Source organism: Oncorhynchus tshawytscha, linkage group LG19, assembly GCF_018296145.1.
Source record: "Oncorhynchus tshawytscha isolate Ot180627B linkage group LG19, Otsh_v2.0, whole genome shotgun sequence".
Classification (NCBI taxonomy): Eukaryota; Metazoa; Chordata; class Actinopteri; order Salmoniformes; family Salmonidae; genus Oncorhynchus; species Oncorhynchus tshawytscha.
Window position 1 is genome coordinate 59,842,290 of NC_056447.1, and position 17,873 is coordinate 59,860,162.

General features: G+C 44.8%; 1 protein-coding gene and 1 long non-coding RNA gene across 2 annotated transcripts in view; both read left to right on the plus strand.

Annotated features, from left to right (window-relative positions):
* vwf (von Willebrand factor) overlaps window positions 1-17,873 on the plus strand; it is a 189,697-nt gene that overhangs the window by 11,628 nt on the left and 160,196 nt on the right. The window contains 5 exon segments of the mRNA XM_042302000.1: window positions 1,197-1,335; window positions 3,716-3,816; window positions 3,893-4,088; window positions 4,678-4,893; window positions 5,061-5,307. Coding sequence (XP_042157934.1) covers window positions 1,197-1,335; window positions 3,716-3,816; window positions 3,893-4,088; window positions 4,678-4,893; window positions 5,061-5,307 — 899 coding nt within the window.
* LOC121840119 lies at window positions 11,371-11,711 on the plus strand. Its single transcript, XR_006079423.1, has 2 exons — window positions 11,371-11,410; window positions 11,634-11,711. It is a non-coding gene; the product is annotated as an uncharacterized LOC121840119 (long non-coding RNA).

A 17,873-nucleotide genomic window follows, 5' to 3' on the forward strand; every position in this document is an offset into this window, starting at 1 on the left:
TGTTAGTTAGATTACTTGTTGGTTATTACTGCATTTTCGGAACTAGAAGCACAAGCATTTCGCTACACTCGCATTAACATCTGCTAACCATGTGTATGTGACAAATAAAATTTGATTTGATTTCACGGTGGGAACCACACATGCAGAGATCATTTGGACAGATTTACACCTGTCTAATGTCCATTGCAAGTCTCTTCATCTTATTGGTGACCTTCAGTAGTGTTTTTTTTGCAGTATTTCAACCATGACGCCTTATTCTTCTGAACAGTTGATGTTGAGATGTGTCTGTTACTTGAACTCTGTGAAGCATTTATTTGGGCTGCAATTTCCTAGGCTGGTAACTCTAATGAACTGATCCTCTGCAGCAGAGGTATCTCTGGGACTTTCTTTCCTGTGTCGGTCCTCATGAGAGCCAGTTTCATCATAGTGCTTGATGGTTTTTGCAACTATATTTGAATAAACTTTAAAAGTTCTTGACATTCTCTGGATTGACTGACCTTCATGTCATAAAGCAATGATGGTCTGTCATTTCTCTTTGCTTATTTGAGATGTTCTTGCCATAATATGGACTTGGTCTTTTACTAAATAGGGTTATCTTCTGTATACCACCCCTACCTGTACCCCTACCTCACAACACAACTGAATGGCTTAAACATCTTAAAAAGGAAATCAATTCCACTGATTAACTTTTAAGAAGGCACAACTATTAATTTATATGCATTCCAGTTGACTAACTCATGAAACTGGTTGAGAGAATGCCAAGAGTGTGAAAAGATGTCATCAAGGCAAAGGGTGGTTACTTTAATGAAACTCCAATATAAAATATGTTTTGATTTGTTTAACACTTTTTTGGTTACTACATTATTCCATATATGCTATTTCATAGTTTTGATGTCTTCACTATTATTATACAGTGTAGAAAATAGTAAAAAATAATTAAAAACCCTGGAATCACTTGGTGTGTCCAAACTTTTGACTGGTACCGTATCTCCTCCATTATGGATCATATTCTCTATTATAACTCAACTATGTCTTCCATTACATTTCGTGTTGTATCAGTCCGTCATTGTGTCGCTCTTTTTTTCAGTGTGTTGTATCACTCTGCTGGCCATAGTTGCTCTGTGTTTTTCCATGTCCCAGTCCAACATTGATTTTCAGTGTGTTTCTGTCCTCCATTGTGGCTCTGTATATTTCAGTGTGCAGATGAGCAGGATGCGGTCTGCACGCGCTCAGTAACCCTCAGTCTGCCACCACTGGAGGGGATGACAGTGAAGCTGAAGCATGGAGGAGTGGTCTCTGTCAACAACATGGACATACAGACACCTCTCAATCATGGTACACACACACACGCACACACACGCACACACACACACAGAAGCACCGCTCCTAGTGGCCAGGGACTTTAATGCAGGCAAACTTAAATCCGTTTTACCTCATTTCTACCAGCATGTCACATGTGCAATAAGGAGGAAAAAAACTCTAGATCACCTTTACTCCACACACAGAGATGTATACAAGCTCTCCCCCGCCCTCCATTTGGCAAATCTGACCATAGTTCTATACTCCCTGATTCCTGCAAAAACTAAAGCAGGAAGTACCAGTGACTCGCTCAATATGGAAGTGGTCAGAAGACGCGGATGCTACCCTACAGGACTGTTTTTCTAGCACAGACTGGAAAATGTTCCGGAATTCATCAAATGGAATTGAGGAGTACACCACCTCAGTCACTGGCTTCATCAATAAGTGCATCGATGACGTCGTCCCCACACACAGTGACCGTACGTACATACCCCAACCAGAAGCCATAGATTACAGGCAACAGCCACACTGAGCTAAAGGCTAGAGCTGCCGCTTTCAAGGAGCAGGACTCTAATCCGGATGCTTATAATAAATCCCGCTATGGCCTCCAACGAACCATCAAACAGGCAAAGCGTCAATACAGGACTAAGATCGAATCCTACTACACCAGCTCTGATGCTCGTCAGATGTGGCAGGACTTGCAAACTATTACAGACGACAAAAGTAAACCCAGCCGCGAGCATCCCAGTGACACGAGCCTACCAAACGAGCTAAATACCATTTATACTCGCTTCGATGAAAGCAACACTGAAGCATGTATGAGAGCCCTATCTACACCACCGGACGACTGTGTGATCACACTCTCAATAGAAGATATGATCAAGACATTTAAACAGGTCAACATTCACAAAGCCAGGGGGACAGACGGATTGCCAGAACGTGTACTCAAAGCATGCACAAACCAACTGGAAAGTTACTGAACTGACATTTTCAACCTCTCCCTGACCTAGTCTGTAATACACAAATGTTTCAAGTAGACCACCATAGTCCCTGTGCCCAAGGAAGCGAAGGTAACCTGCCTAAATGTTGACCGCCCCATAGCACTCGTGTCGGTAGCCATGAAGTGCTTTGAAAGGCTGGTCATGGTTCACATCAACAACATCATCCCGGAAACCGTAGACCCACTCCAATTCGCATACCACCCCAACAGATCCACAATCTCAATCCCACTCCACACTGCTCTTTCCCACCTGGACAAAAGGAACACCTATGTGAGAATGCTATTCATTGACTACAGCTCAGCGTTCGACACCATAGTGCCCATATATCTCATCAATAAGACTAAACACCTGCAACTGGATCCTGGGCTTCCTGACGGGCCGCCCCCATGTGGTAATGGTAGGCAACAACACATCGGCCACGCCGATCCTCAACACTGGGGCCCCTCAGGGCTGCGTGCTTAGTCCCTCCTGTACTCTCTGTTCACCCACGAAAGCATGGCCAAGCACGACTCAAACACTATCATTGTTTGCTGATGACACAACAGTGGTAGGCCTGATCACCAACAACAATGAGACAGCCTATTGGGAGGAGGTCAGAGACCTGGCAGTGTGGTGCAGGACAACAACCTCTCCCTCAATGTGAGCAAGACAAAGGAGCTGATCGTGGTCTACAGGAATAGGCGGGCTGAACAGGCCCCCATTTACCCTAACCCTACAGCCCCCACATCAACTGAGCTGTAGTGGAGCAGGTCGAAAGTTTCAAGTCCGAACACCAAGGCGGTCGTGAAGAGGGAACGACAACACCTTTTACTCCTCAGGAGACTCAGGATCCTCAAAAAGTTCTGCAGCTGCACAATCGAGAGCATCCTGACCAGTTGCATCACCACCTGGAATGACAACTGCTCGGCATCTGACTGTAAGGCTCTACAGAGGGTAGTGCGTACGGCCCAGTGCATCACTGGGTCCAAGCTTCTTGACATCCAGGACCTATATACTAAGCTGTGTCAGAGGAAGGCCAAAAGAATTGCCAAAGCCCCCAGCCACCCAAGTCATCGAATGTTCTCTCTGCTACTGCAGGGCAAGCGGTAACGGAGCACCAAGTCTACCCTGAAGCCTGCTGCTACTCGCTGTTTATTATCTATGCATTGTCACTTTACCCCTACCGACATGTACAAATGACCTCAAATAACCTGTACCACAACACATTGACTCGGAACCGTTACCCCCTTCTTATAGTGTCGTTATTTGTATGTTACTTTATATTTATTTTAAATAGTCACACACTCGCACAAAAGCAAATGGTAGAGAGTTAATGTGTAATATATGTGTGTGAAGGTAATTTGTATGTCCAGAACAGTGCAGTCTGGAGCGCGTGTTCTGCGTGTCCAGTTAATGTGTAATATATGTGTGTGAAGGTAATTTGCGTGTCCAGAACACAGTGCAGTCTGGAGCGCGTGTTCTCTTTGGAGACGACCTTCGTCTGGACTGGGATGGGCGGGGCCGTGTGCTGCTGAAGGTGAGGGGGTGGGGCTTATTATTTCTAGCATGTCTGGTGTGTGTGTAACCTTGGTAACCATGGTACCGCCCTCCAGTTGGGGCCTGTATGGGCTGGGCATACCTGCGGTCTCTGTGGCAACTACAACGGTAACCAAGGTGATGACTTCCTGTCTGCTGCCGGACTAGTGGAGGCGGGGCCACAGGCATTTGGCCAATCATGGAGGATCAACGGAGACTGTGACTCCACCCATCGACAGGATACTGACCCCTGCTCCCTCAACCCCAAGAGAGGTAAACACGCACACATGCACACACGCACACACACACACACACGCACACACACACACGCACACACACACACACACACACATACACACACACACACAATGTCTAACAGTTAAGTTCAGTGTGTCTCATCTCTCTCCCTGTAGTTTAGTTGGTGTTTCTCCTCTCTCTCCCTGTAGTTTAGTTCAGGGTATCTCATCTCTCTCCCTGTAGTTTGGTTCAGTATTTCTCATCTTTCTCCCTGTAGTTTAGTTGGTGTTTCTCCTCTCTCTCCCTGTAGATGGTTCAGTGTCTCCTCTCTCTCGTATTTTATTTTAGTTTAGTTCAGTTTGTTTACCTTCTCTCCCTGTAGTTCAGTTCCGGGTATCTCTTCTCTCTTCCTGTAGTTTAGTTCAGGGTGTCTCTTCTCTCTTCCTGTTATTTAGTTAAGGTTGTTTACCTTCTCTCCCTGTAGTTTACTTCAGGGTTTCTCATCTCTCTCCCTGTAGTTTACTTCAGGGTTTCTCATCTCTACTAGTAGTTTATTTCAAGGTGTCTCATCTCTCTCCCTGTAGTCTTTCAGTTAGTTCAGTATGTATCCTTTCTCTCCCTGTAGTGCGTTTTGCAGAGGAGGCATGTGGGATGATGATGTCAGAGGTGTTTGGAGCGTGTCACTTCCTGGTGAATCCCCTCCCCTTCCTGCGGTTCTGTCGTTACGACGTGTGCGTGTGTTCTGACGGGGAGGAATGTCTGTGTTCCGCTCTGGCCTCCTACGCTGCTGCCTGCTCTTCTAGGGGAGTTCTACTGACCTGGAGGACACCTGAACGCTGTGGTAACACACACACACGCACACATACGTACACAGAAGAACCAGCTCCTCTATATAAAGAATGGAGGACATGTGTGTGACCCTTGGGAACACCTATTCTTCATCTGAGTTGTTGGCTGTGTCATGCATAATTCTTTCTCTCTCTGTCTGTGTGTGTGTGTGTGCTACAGCCATGCATTGTCCAGTGGGCCAGTTGTACAAGACATGTGGCAGTGTGTGTGAGCGATCATGTCGTTCTCTGTCGGGGGTGGAGCCTGGATGCGGGGGGGAGGAAGGGTGTGAGGAGGGATGCTTCTGCCCCCCCGGCCATTACCTTAGTGAAACGGGGGAGTGCGTGACACCTGACCTCTGCTCCTGCCTGCATGATGGACAGCTGTACCAACCCAACGACGTCTACGCTGACCACAACAGCATCTGGTACACATTTGACATTTTAGTCTTCTAATAGACACTCTTATCCAGAGAAACTACAAGTTGGTGAATTAATCTTCAGATAGCTAGGTGGGACAACCACATTTCACATGCTTAGAAAGTACAGTATCAGTAGAGTCAGAGACAGAAGAAAGACGTGGTCAGTAGAGTCAGAGATAGAAGATGTGGTCAGTAGAGTCAGAGATAGAAGTGGGGTCAGTAGAGTCAGAGATAGAAGACGTGGTCAGTAGAGTCAGAGATAGAAGACGTGGTCAGTAGAGTCAGAGATAGAAGTGGAGTCAATAGAGTCAGGGATAGAAGACGTGGTCAGTAGAATCAGCGATAGATAGAAGACGTGGTCAGTCGAGTCAGAGATAGATAGAAGACGTGGTCAGTCGAGTCAGAGATAGATAGAAGACGTGGTCAGTCGAGTCAGAGATAGATAGAAGACGTGGTCAGTAGAGTCAGAGATAGAAGAAAGACGTGGTCAGTAGTCAGAGAGAGAAGACGTTGTCAGTAGAGTCAGAGATAGAAGAAAGACGTTGTCAGTAGAGTCAGAGATAGAAGAAAGACGTTGTCAGTAGAGTCAGAGATAGAAGACATGGTCAGTAGAGTCAGAGATAGAAGATGTGGTCAGTAGAGTCAGAAATAGAAGACGTGGCAGGTAGAGTCAGAGATAGAAGAAAGACGTTGTCAGTAGTGTCAGAGACATAAGATGTGGTCAGTCGAGTCAGAGATAGAAGACGTGGTCAGTAGAGTCAGAGATAGAAGACGTGGTCAGTAGAGTCAGAGATAGAAGACGTGGTCAGTAGAGTCAGAGGTAGATAGAAGACGTGGTCAGTAGAGTCAGAGGTAGATAGAAGACGTGGTCAGTAGAGTCAGAGGTAGATAGAAGACGTGGTCAGTAGAGTCAGAGGTAGATAGAAGACGTGGTCAGTAGAGTCAGAGATAGAAGAAAGACGTTGTCAGTAGAGTCAGACATATAAGACGTGGACAGTAGAGTCAGAGGTAGATAGAAGACGTGGTCAGTAGAGTCAGAGGTAGATAGAAGACGTGGTCAGTAGAGTCAGAGAAAGAAGAAAGACGTTGTCAGTAGAGTCAGAGATAGAAGACGTGGTCAGTAGAGTCAGAGATAGAAGACGTGGCAGGTAGAGTCAGAGATAGAAGAAAGACGTTGTCAGTAGTGTCAGAGATATAAGATGTGGTCAGTAGAGTCAGAGATAGAAGACATGGTCAGTAGAGTCAGAGGTAGATAGAAGACGTGGTCAGTAGAGTCAGAGGTAGATAGAAGACATGGTCAGTAGAGTCAGAGGTAGATAGAAGACGTGGTCAGTAGAGTCAGAGGTAGATAGAAGACGTGGTCAGTAGAGTCAGAGGTAGATATGAGACGTGGTCAGTAAAGTCAGACATAGATATGAGACGTGGTCAGTAGAGTCGGAGATTGAAGACGTGGTCAGTAGAGTCAGAGATAGAAGACATGGTCAGTAGAGTCAGAGAAAGAAGATGTGGTCAGTAGTGTCAGAGATATAAGACGTGGTCAGTAGAGTCAGAGATAGAAGACGTGGTCAGTAGAGTCAGAGATAGGAGAAAGACGTGGTCCTTAGAGTCAGAGATAGAAGACGTTGTCAGTAGAGTCAGAGATAGAAGACGTGGTCAGTAGAGTCAGAGATAGAAGACGTGGTCAGTAGGGTCAGAGAAAGAAGAAAGACGTTGTCAGTAGAGTCAGAGATAGAAGAAAGACGTTGTCAGTAGAGTCAGAGATAGAATACATGGTCAGTAGAGTCAGAGATAGAAGATGTGGTCAGTAGAGTCAGAGATAGAAGACGTGGTCAGTAGAGTCAAAGATAGAAGAAAGACGTGGTCAGTAGAGTCAAAGATAGAAGAAAGACGTGGTCAGTAGAGTCAGAGATAGAAGACGTGGTCAGTAGAGTCAGAGATAGAAGAAAGACGTGGTCAGTAGAGTCAAAGATAGAAGAAAGACGTGGTCCTTAGAGTCAGAGATAGAAGACGTTGTCAGTAGAGTCAGAGATAGAAGACGTGGTCAGTAGAGTCAGAGATAGAAGACGTGGTCAGTAGAGTCAGAGATAGAAGACGTGGTCAGTAGAGTCAGAGAGAGAAGACGTTGTCAGTAGAGTCAGAGAAAGAAGAAAGACGTTGTCAGTAGAGTCAGAGATAGAAGAAAGACGTTGTCAGTAGAGTCAGAGATAGAATACATGGTCAGTAGAGTCAGAGATAGAAAATGTGGTCAGTAGAGTCAGAGATAGAAGACGTGGTCAGTAGAGTCAAAGATAGAAGAAAGACGTGGTCAGTAGAGTCAAAGATAGAAGAAAGACGTGGTCAGTAGAGTCAGAGATAGAAGACGTGGTCAGTCGAGTCAGAGATAGATATGAGACGTGGTCAGTAGAGTCGGAGATTGAAGACGTGGTCAGTAGAGTCAGAGATAGATAGAAGACGTGGTCAGTAGAGTCAGAGATAGATAGAAGATGTGGTCAGTAGTGTCAGAGATAGATAGAAGACGTGGTCAGTAGTGTCAGAGATGGGTAGAAGACGTGGTCAGTTGTGTCAGAGATAGATAGAAGACGTGGTCAGTTGTGTCAGAGATAGATAGAAGACGTGGTCAGTAGTGTCAGAGATAGATAGAAGACGTGGTCAGTAGTGTCAGAGATAGATAGAAGACGTGGTCAGTAGAGTCAGAGATAGAAGACGTGGTCAGTAGAGTCAGAGATAGAAGACGTGGTCAGTAGAGTCAGAGATAGAAGAAAGTCGTTGTCAGTAGAGTCAGAGATATAAGATGTGGTCAGTAGAGTCAGAGATAGAAGACGTGGTCAGTCGAGTCAGAGATAGATATGAGACATGGTCAGTAGAGTCGGAGATTGAAGACGTGGTCAGTAGAGTCAGAGATAGAAGACGTGGTCAGTAGAGTCAGAGATAGAAGACGTGGTCAGTAGAGTCAGAGATAGATAGACGTGGTCAGTAGAGTCAGAGATAGAAGAAAGTCGTTGTCAGTAGAGTCAGAGATATAAGATGTGGTCAGTAGTGTCAGAGATGGGTAGAAGACGTGGTCAGTTGTGTCAGAGATAGATAGAAGACGTGGTCAGTTGTGTCAGAGATAGATAGAAGACGTGGTCAGTTGTGTCAGAGATAGATAGAAGACGTGGTCAGTAGTGTCAGAGATAGATAGAAGACGTGGTCAGTAGTGTCAGAGATAGATAGAAGATGTGGTCAGTAGAGTCAGAGATAGAAGACGTGGTCAGTAGAGTCAGGGATAGAAGACGTGGTCAGTAGAGTCAGAGATAGATATGAGACATGGTCAGTAGAGTCAGAGATAGAAGAAAGACGTCGTCAGTAGAGTCAGAGATAGAAGACATGGTCAGTAGAGTCAGAGATAGGAGAAAGACGTTGTCAGTAGAGTCAGAGATAGAAGACGTGGTCAGTATAGTCAGAGATAGAAGACATGGTCAGTAGAGTCAGAGATAGAAGAAATACGTTGTCAGTAGAGTCAGAGATGGAAGACGTGGTCAGTAGAGTCAGAGATAGAAGAAATACGTTGTCAGTAGATTCAGCGATAGAAGACCCGGTCAATAGAGTCAGAGATAGCAGAAAGACGTTGTCAGTGGAGTCAGAGATAGAAACGTGGTCAGTAGGGTCAGAGATAGAAGACGTGGTCAGTAGAGTCAGAGATAGGAGAAAGACGTGGTCCTTAGAGTCAGAGATAGAAGACGTTGTCAGTAGAGTCAGAGATAGAAGACGTGGTCAGTAGAGTCAGAGATAGAAGACGTGGTCAGTAGAGTCAGAGATAGAAAGACGTGGTCAGTAGAGTCAGAGATAGAAGAAAGACGTTGTCAGTAGAGTCAGAGTAGAGTCAGTAGAGATAGAAGACATGGTCAGTAGAGTCAGAGATAGAAAGACGTGGTCAGTAGAGTCAGAGATAGAAGACGTGGTCAGTAGAGTCAAAGATAGAAGAAAGACGTGGTCAGTAGAGTCAGAGATAGAAGAAAGACGTGGTCAGTAGAGTCAGAGATAGAAGACGTGGCCAGTAGAGTCAGAGATAGAAGAAAGTCGTTGTCAGTAGAGTCAGAGATATAAGATGTGGTCAGTAGAGTCAGAGATAGAAGACATGGTCAGTAGAGTCAGAGGTAGATAGAAGACGTGGTCAGTAGAGTCAGAGGTAGATAGAAGACGTGGTCAGTAGAGTCAGAAGTAGATAGAAGACGTGGTCAGTAGAGTCAGAGGTAGATAGAAGACGTGGTCAGTAGAGTCAGAGGTAGATATGAGACGTGGTCAGTAGAGTCAGAGATAGATATGAGACGTGGTCAGTAGAGTCGGAGATTGAAGACGTGGTCAGTAGAGTCAGAGATTGAAGACGTGGTCAGAAGAGTCAGAGATAGAAGACATGATCAGTAGAGTCAGAGAAAGAAGATGTGGTCAGTAGTGTCAGAGATATAAGATGTGGTCAGTAGTGTCAGAGATATAAGATGTGGTCAGTAGAGTCAGAGATAAGACGTGGTCAGTAGAGTCAGAGATAGAAGACGTGGTCAGTAGAGTCAGAGATAGGAGAAAGACGTGGTCAGTAGAGTCAGAGATAGAAGACGTTGTCAGTAGAGTCAGAGATAGAAGACGTGGTCAGTAGAGTCAGAGATAGAAGACGTGGTCAGTAGGTCAGAGAGAAGAACGTGGTCAAGAGTCAGAGATAGAAGTCAGTAGAGTCAGAGATAGAAGAAAGACGTTGTCAGTAGAGTCAGAGATAGAAGACATGGTCAGAGTCAGAGATAGATGGTCAGAGAGAGATAGAAGATGTCAGTAGAGTCAGTAGAGTCAGAGATAGAAGACGTGGTCAGTAGAGTCAGAGAGATAGAAGACGTGGTCAGTAGAGTCAGAGATAGAAGACGTGGTCAGTAGAGTCAGAGATAGGAGAAAGACGTGGTCAGTAGAGTCAGAGATAGAAGACGTTGTCAGTAGAGTCAGAGATAGAAGACGTGGTCAGTAGAGTCAGAGATAGAAGACGTGGTCAGTAGAGTCAGAGATAGATAGACGTGGTCAGTAGAGTCAGAGAGATAGAAGACGTGGTCAGTAGTGTCAGAGATAGATAGAAGACGTGGTCAGTAGAGTCAGAGAGAGATAGAAGACGTGGTCAGTAGAGTCAGAGATAGATAGAAGACGTGGTCAGTAGAGTCAGAGATAGAAGACGTGGTCAGTAGAGTCAGAGATAGAAGACGTGGTCAGTAGAGTCAGAGATAGATAAGACATGGTCAGTAGAGTCAGAGATCAGTAGAAGAAAGACATGGTCAGTAGAGTCAGAGATAGAAGACATGGTCAGTAGAGTCAGAGATAGAAAGACGTTGTCAGTAGAGTCAGAGATAGAAGACGTGGTCAGTATAGTCAGAGATAGAAGACATGGTCAGTAGTACGTTGTCAGTAGAGTCAGAGAGAAGACGTGGTCAGTAGAGTCAGAGATAGAAGAAAGACATGGTCAGTAGAGTCAGAGATAGAAGACGTGGTCAGTAGAGTCAGATAGCAGAAAGACGTTGTCAGAGTCAGAGATAGAAGACGTGGTCAGTAGAGTCAGAGATAGAAGACATGGTCAGTAGAGTCAGAGATAGATAGAAAGACGTGGTCAGTAGAGTCAGAGATAGAAGACGTGGTCAGTAGAGTCAGAGATAGAAGACGTGGTCAGTAGAGTCAGAGATAGAAGACGTGGTCAGTAGGTCAGAGAAGAAGAAAGACGTGGTCAGTAGGTCAGAGATAGAAAGACGTTGTCAGTAGAGTCAGAGATAGAAGACATGGTCAGTAGAGTCAGAGATAGAGTCAGAGAGTCAGAGATAGAAGACGTGGTCAGTAGAGTCAGAGATAGAAGAAAGACGTGGTCAGTAGAGTCAGAGATAGAAGAGATAGAAGTGGTCAGTAGAGTCAGAGATAGAAGACGTGGTCAGTAGAGTCAGAGATAGAAGAAGTCAGTAGAGTCAGAGATAGAAGACGTGGTCAGTAGAGTCAGAGATAGAAGACGTGGTCAGTAGAGTCAGAGAGATAGAAGACGTGGTCAGTAGAGTCAGAGATAGAAGAGTCAGTAGAGTCAGAGGTAGATAGAAGACGTGGTCAGTAGAGTCAGAGAGTAGATAGAAGACGTGGTCAGTAGAGTCAGAGATAGATAGAAGACGTGGTCAGTAGAGTCAGAGATAGAGAGACGTGGTCAGTAGAGTCAGAGAGATAAGACGTGGTCAGTAGAGTCAGAGATAGAAGACGTGGTCAGTAGAGTCAGAGATAGAAGACGTGGTCAGTAGAGTCAGAGATAGAAGAAGACGTTGGTCATAGAGTCAGATAGAAGAGTCAGAGAGAAGAAGATGTGGTCAGTAGTGTCAGAGATATAAGATGTGGTCAGTAGTGTCAGAGATATAAGACGTGGTCAGTAGAGTCAGAGATAGAAGACGTGGTCAGTAGAGTCAGAGATAGGAGAAAGACGTGGTCCTTAGAGTCAGAGATAGAAGACGTTGTCAGTAGAGTCAGAGATAGAAGACGTGGTCAGTAGAGTCAGAGATAGAAGACGTGGTCAGTAGGGTCAGAGAAGAAGAAAGACGTTGTCAGTAGAGTCAGAGATAGAAGAAAGACGTTGTCAGTAGAGTCAGAGATAGAATACATGGTCAGCAGAGTCAGAGATAGAAGATGTCAGTAGGTCAGTAGAGTCAGAGTCAGAGATAGAAGTGGTCAGTAGAGTCAGAGATAGAAGACGTGGTCAGTAGAGTCAGAGATAGAAGACGTGGTCAGTAGAGTCAGAGATAGAAGAAAGACGTGGTCAGTAGAGTCAGAGATAGAAGACGTTGTCAGTAGAGTCAGAGATAGAAGACGTGGTCAGTAGAGTCAGAGATAGAAGACGTGGTCAGTAGAGTCAGAGATAGAAGACGTGGTCAGTAGAGTCAGAGATAGAAGACATGGTCAGAGTCAGAGAGAAGAAGACGTGGTCAGTAGAGTCAGAGATAGAAGACGTGGTCAGTAGAGTCAGAGATAGAAGACGTGGTCAGTAGAGTCAGAGATAGAAGACGTTGGTCAGTAGAGTCAGAGATAGAAGACGTGGTCAGTAGAGTCAGAGATAGAAAGACGTGGTCAGTAGAGTCAGAGATAGAAGACGTGGTCAGTAGAGTCAGAGATAGATAGAAGACGTGGTCAGTAGAGTCAGAGATAGAGAAGACGTGGTCAGTAGAGTCAGAGATAGAAAGAGATAGAGTCAGAGATAAACGTGGTCAGTAGAGTCAGAGATAGAAGAAGACGTGGTCAGTAGAGTCAGAGATAGATAGAAGACGTGGTCAGTAGAGTCAGAGATACGTGGTCAGTAGAGTCAGAGATAGAAGAAGACGTGGTCAGTAGAGTCAGAGATAGAAGAAGACGTGGTCAGTAGAGTCAGAGATAGAAGACATGGTCAGTAGAGTCAGTAGAAGACGTGGTCAGTAGGGTCAGAGATAGAAGAAAGACGTTGTCAGTAGAGTCAGAGATAGAAACGTGGTCAGTAGAGTCAGAGATAGAAGACGTGGTCAGTAGTGTCAGAGATAGATAAAAGACGTGGTCAGTAGAGTCAGAGATAGAAGAAAGACGTTGTCAGTAGAGTCAGAGATAGAAGACGTGGTCAGTAGAGTCAGAGGTAGATAGAAGACGTGGTCAGTAGAGTCAGAGATAGATAGAAGACGTGGTCAGTAGAGTCAGAGATAGATAGAAGACGTGGTCAGTAGTCAGTCAGAGATAGATAGAAGACGTGGTCAGTGGTCAGTAGTGTCAGAGAGAGATAGAAGACGTGGTCAGTAGTGTCAGAGATGGGTAGAAGACGTGGTCAGTTGTGTCAGAGATAGATAGAAGACGTGGTCAGTAGTGTCAGAGATAGATAGAAGACGTGGTCAGTAGTGTCAGAGATAGATAGAAGACGTGGTCAGTAGAGTCAGAGATAGATAGAAGACGTGGTCAGTAGTGTCAGAGATAGATAGAAGACGTGGTCAGTAGAGTCAGAGATAGAAGACGTGGTCAGTAGAGTCAGAGATAGAAGACGTGGTCAGTAGAGTCAGAGAGATAGAAGACGTTGTCAGTAGAGTCAGAGATAGAAGAAAGAGTCAGTAGAGTCAGAGATAGAAGACGTGGTCAGTAGAGTCAGAGATAGTCAGTAGATCAGAGATGAAGACGTGGTCAGTAGAGTCAGAGAGATAGAAGACGTGGTCAGTAGAGTCAGAGATAGAAGACGTGGTCAGTAGAGTCAGAGATAGAAGACGTGGTCAGTAGAGTCAGAGATAGAAGACGTGGTCAGTAGAGTCAGAGATAGATAGAAGACGTGGTCAGTAGAGTCAGAGATAGATAGAAGTCAGTAGACGTGGTCAGTAGAGTCAGAGATAGAAGACGTGGTCAGTTGTGTCAGAGATAGATAGAAGACGTGGTCAGTGTGTCAGAGATAGATAGAAGACGTGGTCAGTAGAGTCAGAGATAGATAGAAGACGTGGTCAGTAGAGTCAGAGATAGATAGAAGACGTGGTCAGTAGAGTCAGAGATAGATAGAAGACGTGGTCAGTAGAGTCAGAGATAGAAGACATGGTCAGTAGAGTCAGAGAGTCAGAGATAGAAGACGTGGTCAGTAGAGTCAGAGATAGAAGACGTGGTCAGTAGAGTCAGAGATAGAAGACATGGTCAGTAGAGTCAGAGATAGAAGAAAGACGTTGTCAGTAGAGTCAGAGATAGAAGACATGGTCAGTAGAGTCAGAGATAGAAGACGTGGTCAGTAGAGTCAGAGATAGAAGACATGGTCAGTAGAGTCAGAGATAGAAGAAAGACGTTGTCAGTATAGTCAGAGATAGAAGACATGGTCAGTAGAGTCAGAGATAGGAGAAAGACATTGTCAGTAGAGTCAGAGATAGAAGACGTGGTCAGTATAGTCAGAGATAGAAGACATGGTCAGTAGAGTCAGAGATAGAAGAAAGACGTTGTCAGTATAGTCAGAGATAGAAGACATGGTCAGTAGAGTCAGAGATAGGAGAAAGACGTTGTCAGTAGAGTCAGAGATAGAAGACGTGGTCAGTATAGTCAGAGATAGAAGACATGGTCAGTAGAGTCAGAGATAGAAGACATTGTCAGTAGAGTCAGAGATAGAAGACATGGTCAGTAGAGTCAGAGATAGAAGACGTGGTCAGTAGAGTCAGAGATAGAAGACATGGTCAGTAGAGTCAGAGATAGAAGACGTTGTCAGTAGAGTCAAAGATAGAAGACATGGTCAGTAGAGTCAGAGATAGAAGACATGGTCAGTAGAGTCAGAGATAGAAGACGTTGTCAGTAGAGTCAGAGATAGAAGACATGGTCAGTAGAGTCAGAGATAGAAGACATGGTCAGTAGAGTCAGAGATAGAAGACATGGTCAGTAGAGTCAGAGATAGAAGACATGGTCAGTAGAGTCAGAGATAGAAGACGTTGTCAGTAGAGTCAGAGATAGAAGACATGGTCAGTAGAGTCAGAGATAGGAGAAAGACGTTGTCAGTAGAGTCAGAGATAGAAGACGTGGTCAGTATAGTCAGAGATAGAAGACATGGTCAGTAGAGTCAGAGATAGAAGAAATACGTTGTCAGTAGAGTCAGAGATAGAAGACATGGTCAGTAGAGTCAGAGATAGAAGACGTGGTCAGTAGAGTCAGAGATAGAAGAAATACGTTGTCAGTAGAGTCAGAGATAGAAGACATGGTCAGTAGAGTCAGAGATAGAAGAAATACGTTGTCAGTAGAGTCAGAGATAGAAGACATGGTCAGTAGAGTCAGAGATAGAAGACGTTGTCAGTATAGTCAGAGATAGAAGAAATACGTTGTCAGTAGATTCAGAGATAGAAGACATGGTCAGTAGAGTCAGAGATAGAAGAAAGACGTTGTCAGTATAGTCAGAGATAGAAGACGATGTCAGTCGAGTCAGAGATAGATATGAGACGTGGTCAGTAGAGTCGGAGATTGAAGACGTGGTCAGTAGAGTCAGAGATAGATAGAAGACGTGGTCAGTAGAGTCAGAGATAGATAGAAGACGTGGTCAGTAGTGTCAGAGATAGATAGAAGACGTGGTCAGTAGTGTCAGAGATGGGTAGAAGACGTGGTCAGTTGTGTCAGAGATAGATAGAAGACGTGGTCAGTTGTGTCAGAGATAGATAGAAGACGTGGTCAGTTGTGTCAGAGATAGATAGAAGACGTGGTCAGTAGTGTCAGAGATAGATAGAAGACGTGGTCAGTAGTGTCAGAGATAGATAGAATACGTGGTCAGTAGAGTCAGAGATAGAAGACGTGGTCAGTAGAGTCAGAGATAGAAGACGTGGCCAGTAGAGTCAGAGATAGAAGAAAGTCGTTGTCAGTAGAGTCAGAGATAGAAGACGTGGTCAGTAGAGTCAGAGGTAGATAGAAGACGTGGTCAGTAGAGTCAGAGGTAGATATGAGACGTGGTCAGTAGAGTCAGAGATAGATATGAGACGTGGTCAGTAGAGTCGGAGATTGAAGACGTGGTCAGTAGAGTCAGAGATAGAAGACATGGTCAGTAGAGTCAGAGAAAGAAGATGTGGTCAGTAGTGTCAGAGATATAAGATGTGGTCAGTAGTGTCAGAGATATAAGACGTGGTCAGTAGAGTCAGAGATAGAAGACGTGGTCAGTAGAGTCAGAGATAGGAGAAAGACGTGGTCCTTAGAGTCAGAGATAGAAGACGTTGTCAGTAGAGTCAGAGATAGAAGACGTGGTCAGTAGAGTCAGAGATAGAAGACGTGGTCAGTAGGGTCAGAGAAAGAAGAAAGACGTTGTCAGTAGAGTCAGAGATAGAAGAAAGACGTTGTCAGTAGAGTCAGAGATAGAATACATGGTCAGTAGAGTCAGAGATAGAAGATGTGGTCAGTAGAGTCAGAGATAGAAGACGTGGTCAGTAGAGTCAAAGATAGAAGAAAGACGTGGTCAGTAGAGTCAAAGATAGAAGAAAGACGTGGTCAGTAGAGTCAGAGATAGAAGACGTGGTCAGTAGAGTTAGAGGTAGATAGAAGACGTGGTCAGTAGAGTCAGAGGTAGATATGAGACGTGGTCAGTAGAGTCAGAGATAGATATGAGATGTGGTCAGTAGAGTCAGAGAGATAGAAGACATGGTCAGTAGAGTCAGAGAAAGAAGATGTGGTCAGTAGAGTCAGAGATATAAGAATGGTCAGTAGTGTCAGAGTAAGACGTGGTCAGTAGAGTCAGAGATAGAAGACGTGGTCAGTAGAGTCAGAGATAGGAGAAAGACGTGGTCCTTAGAGTCAGAGATAGAAGACGTTGTCAGTAGAGTCAGAGATAGAAGACGTGGTCAGTAGAGTCAGAGATAGAAGACGTGGTCAGTAGGGTCAGAGAAAGAAGAAAGACGTTGTCAGTAGAGTCAGAGATAGAAGAAAGACGTTGTCAGTAGAGTCAGAGATAGAATACATGGTCAGCAGAGTCAGAGATAGAAGATGCGGTCAGTAGAGTCAGAGATAGAAGACGTGGTCAGTAGAGTCAGAGATAGAAGACGTGGTCAGTAGAGTCAGAGATAGGAGAAAGACGTGGTCCTTAGAGTCAGAGATAGAAGACGTTGTCAGTAGAGTCAGAGATAGAAGACGTGGTCAGTAGAGTCAGAGATAGAAGACGTGGTCAGTAGGGTCAGAGAAAGAAGAAAGACGTTGTCAGTAGAGTCAGAGATAGAAGACGTGGTCAGTAGAGTCAGAGATAGAAGACGTGGTCAGTAGGGTCAGAGAAAGAAGAAAGACGTTGTCAGTAGAGTCAGAGATAGAAGAAAGACGTGGTCAGTAGAGTCAGAGATAGAAGATGTGGTCAGTAGAGTCAGAGATAGAAGACGTGGTCAGTAGAGTCAAAGATAGAAGAAAGACGTGGTCAGTAGAGTCAGAGATAGAAGAAAGTCTTTGTCAGTAGAGTCAGAGATATAAGATGTGGTCAGTAGAGTCAGAGATAGAAGACGTGGTCAGTCGAGTCAGAGATAGATAGAAGACGTGGTCAGTAGAGTCAGAGATAGATAGAAGACGTGGTCAGTAGAGTCAGACATAGATAGAATACGTGGTCAGTAGAGTCAGAGATAGATAGAAGACGTGGTCAGTAGTGTCAGAGATAGATAGAAGACGTGGTCAGTAGTGTCAGAGATAGATAGAAGACGTGGTCAGTTGTGTCAGAGATAGATAGAAGACGTGGTCAGTTGTGTCAGAGATAGATAGAAGACGTGGTCAGTAGTGTCAGAGATAGATAGAAGACGTGGTCAGTAGTGTCAGAGATAGATAGAAGATGTGGTCAGTAGAGTCAGAGATAGAAGACGTGGTCAGTAGAGTCAGAGATAGAAGACGTGGTCAGTAGAGTCAGAGATAGAAGAAAGTCGTTGTCAGTAGAGTCAGAGATAGAAGATGTGGTCAGTAGAGTCAGTAGACGTGGTCAGAGAGTCAGAGATAGATATGAGACGTGGTCAGTAGAGTCAGAGATTGAAGACGTGGTCAGTAGAGTCAGAGATAGAAGACGTGGTCAGTAGAGTCAGAGATAGAAGACGTGGTCAGTAGAGTCAGAGAGTCAGAGATAGAAGACGTGGTCAGTAGAG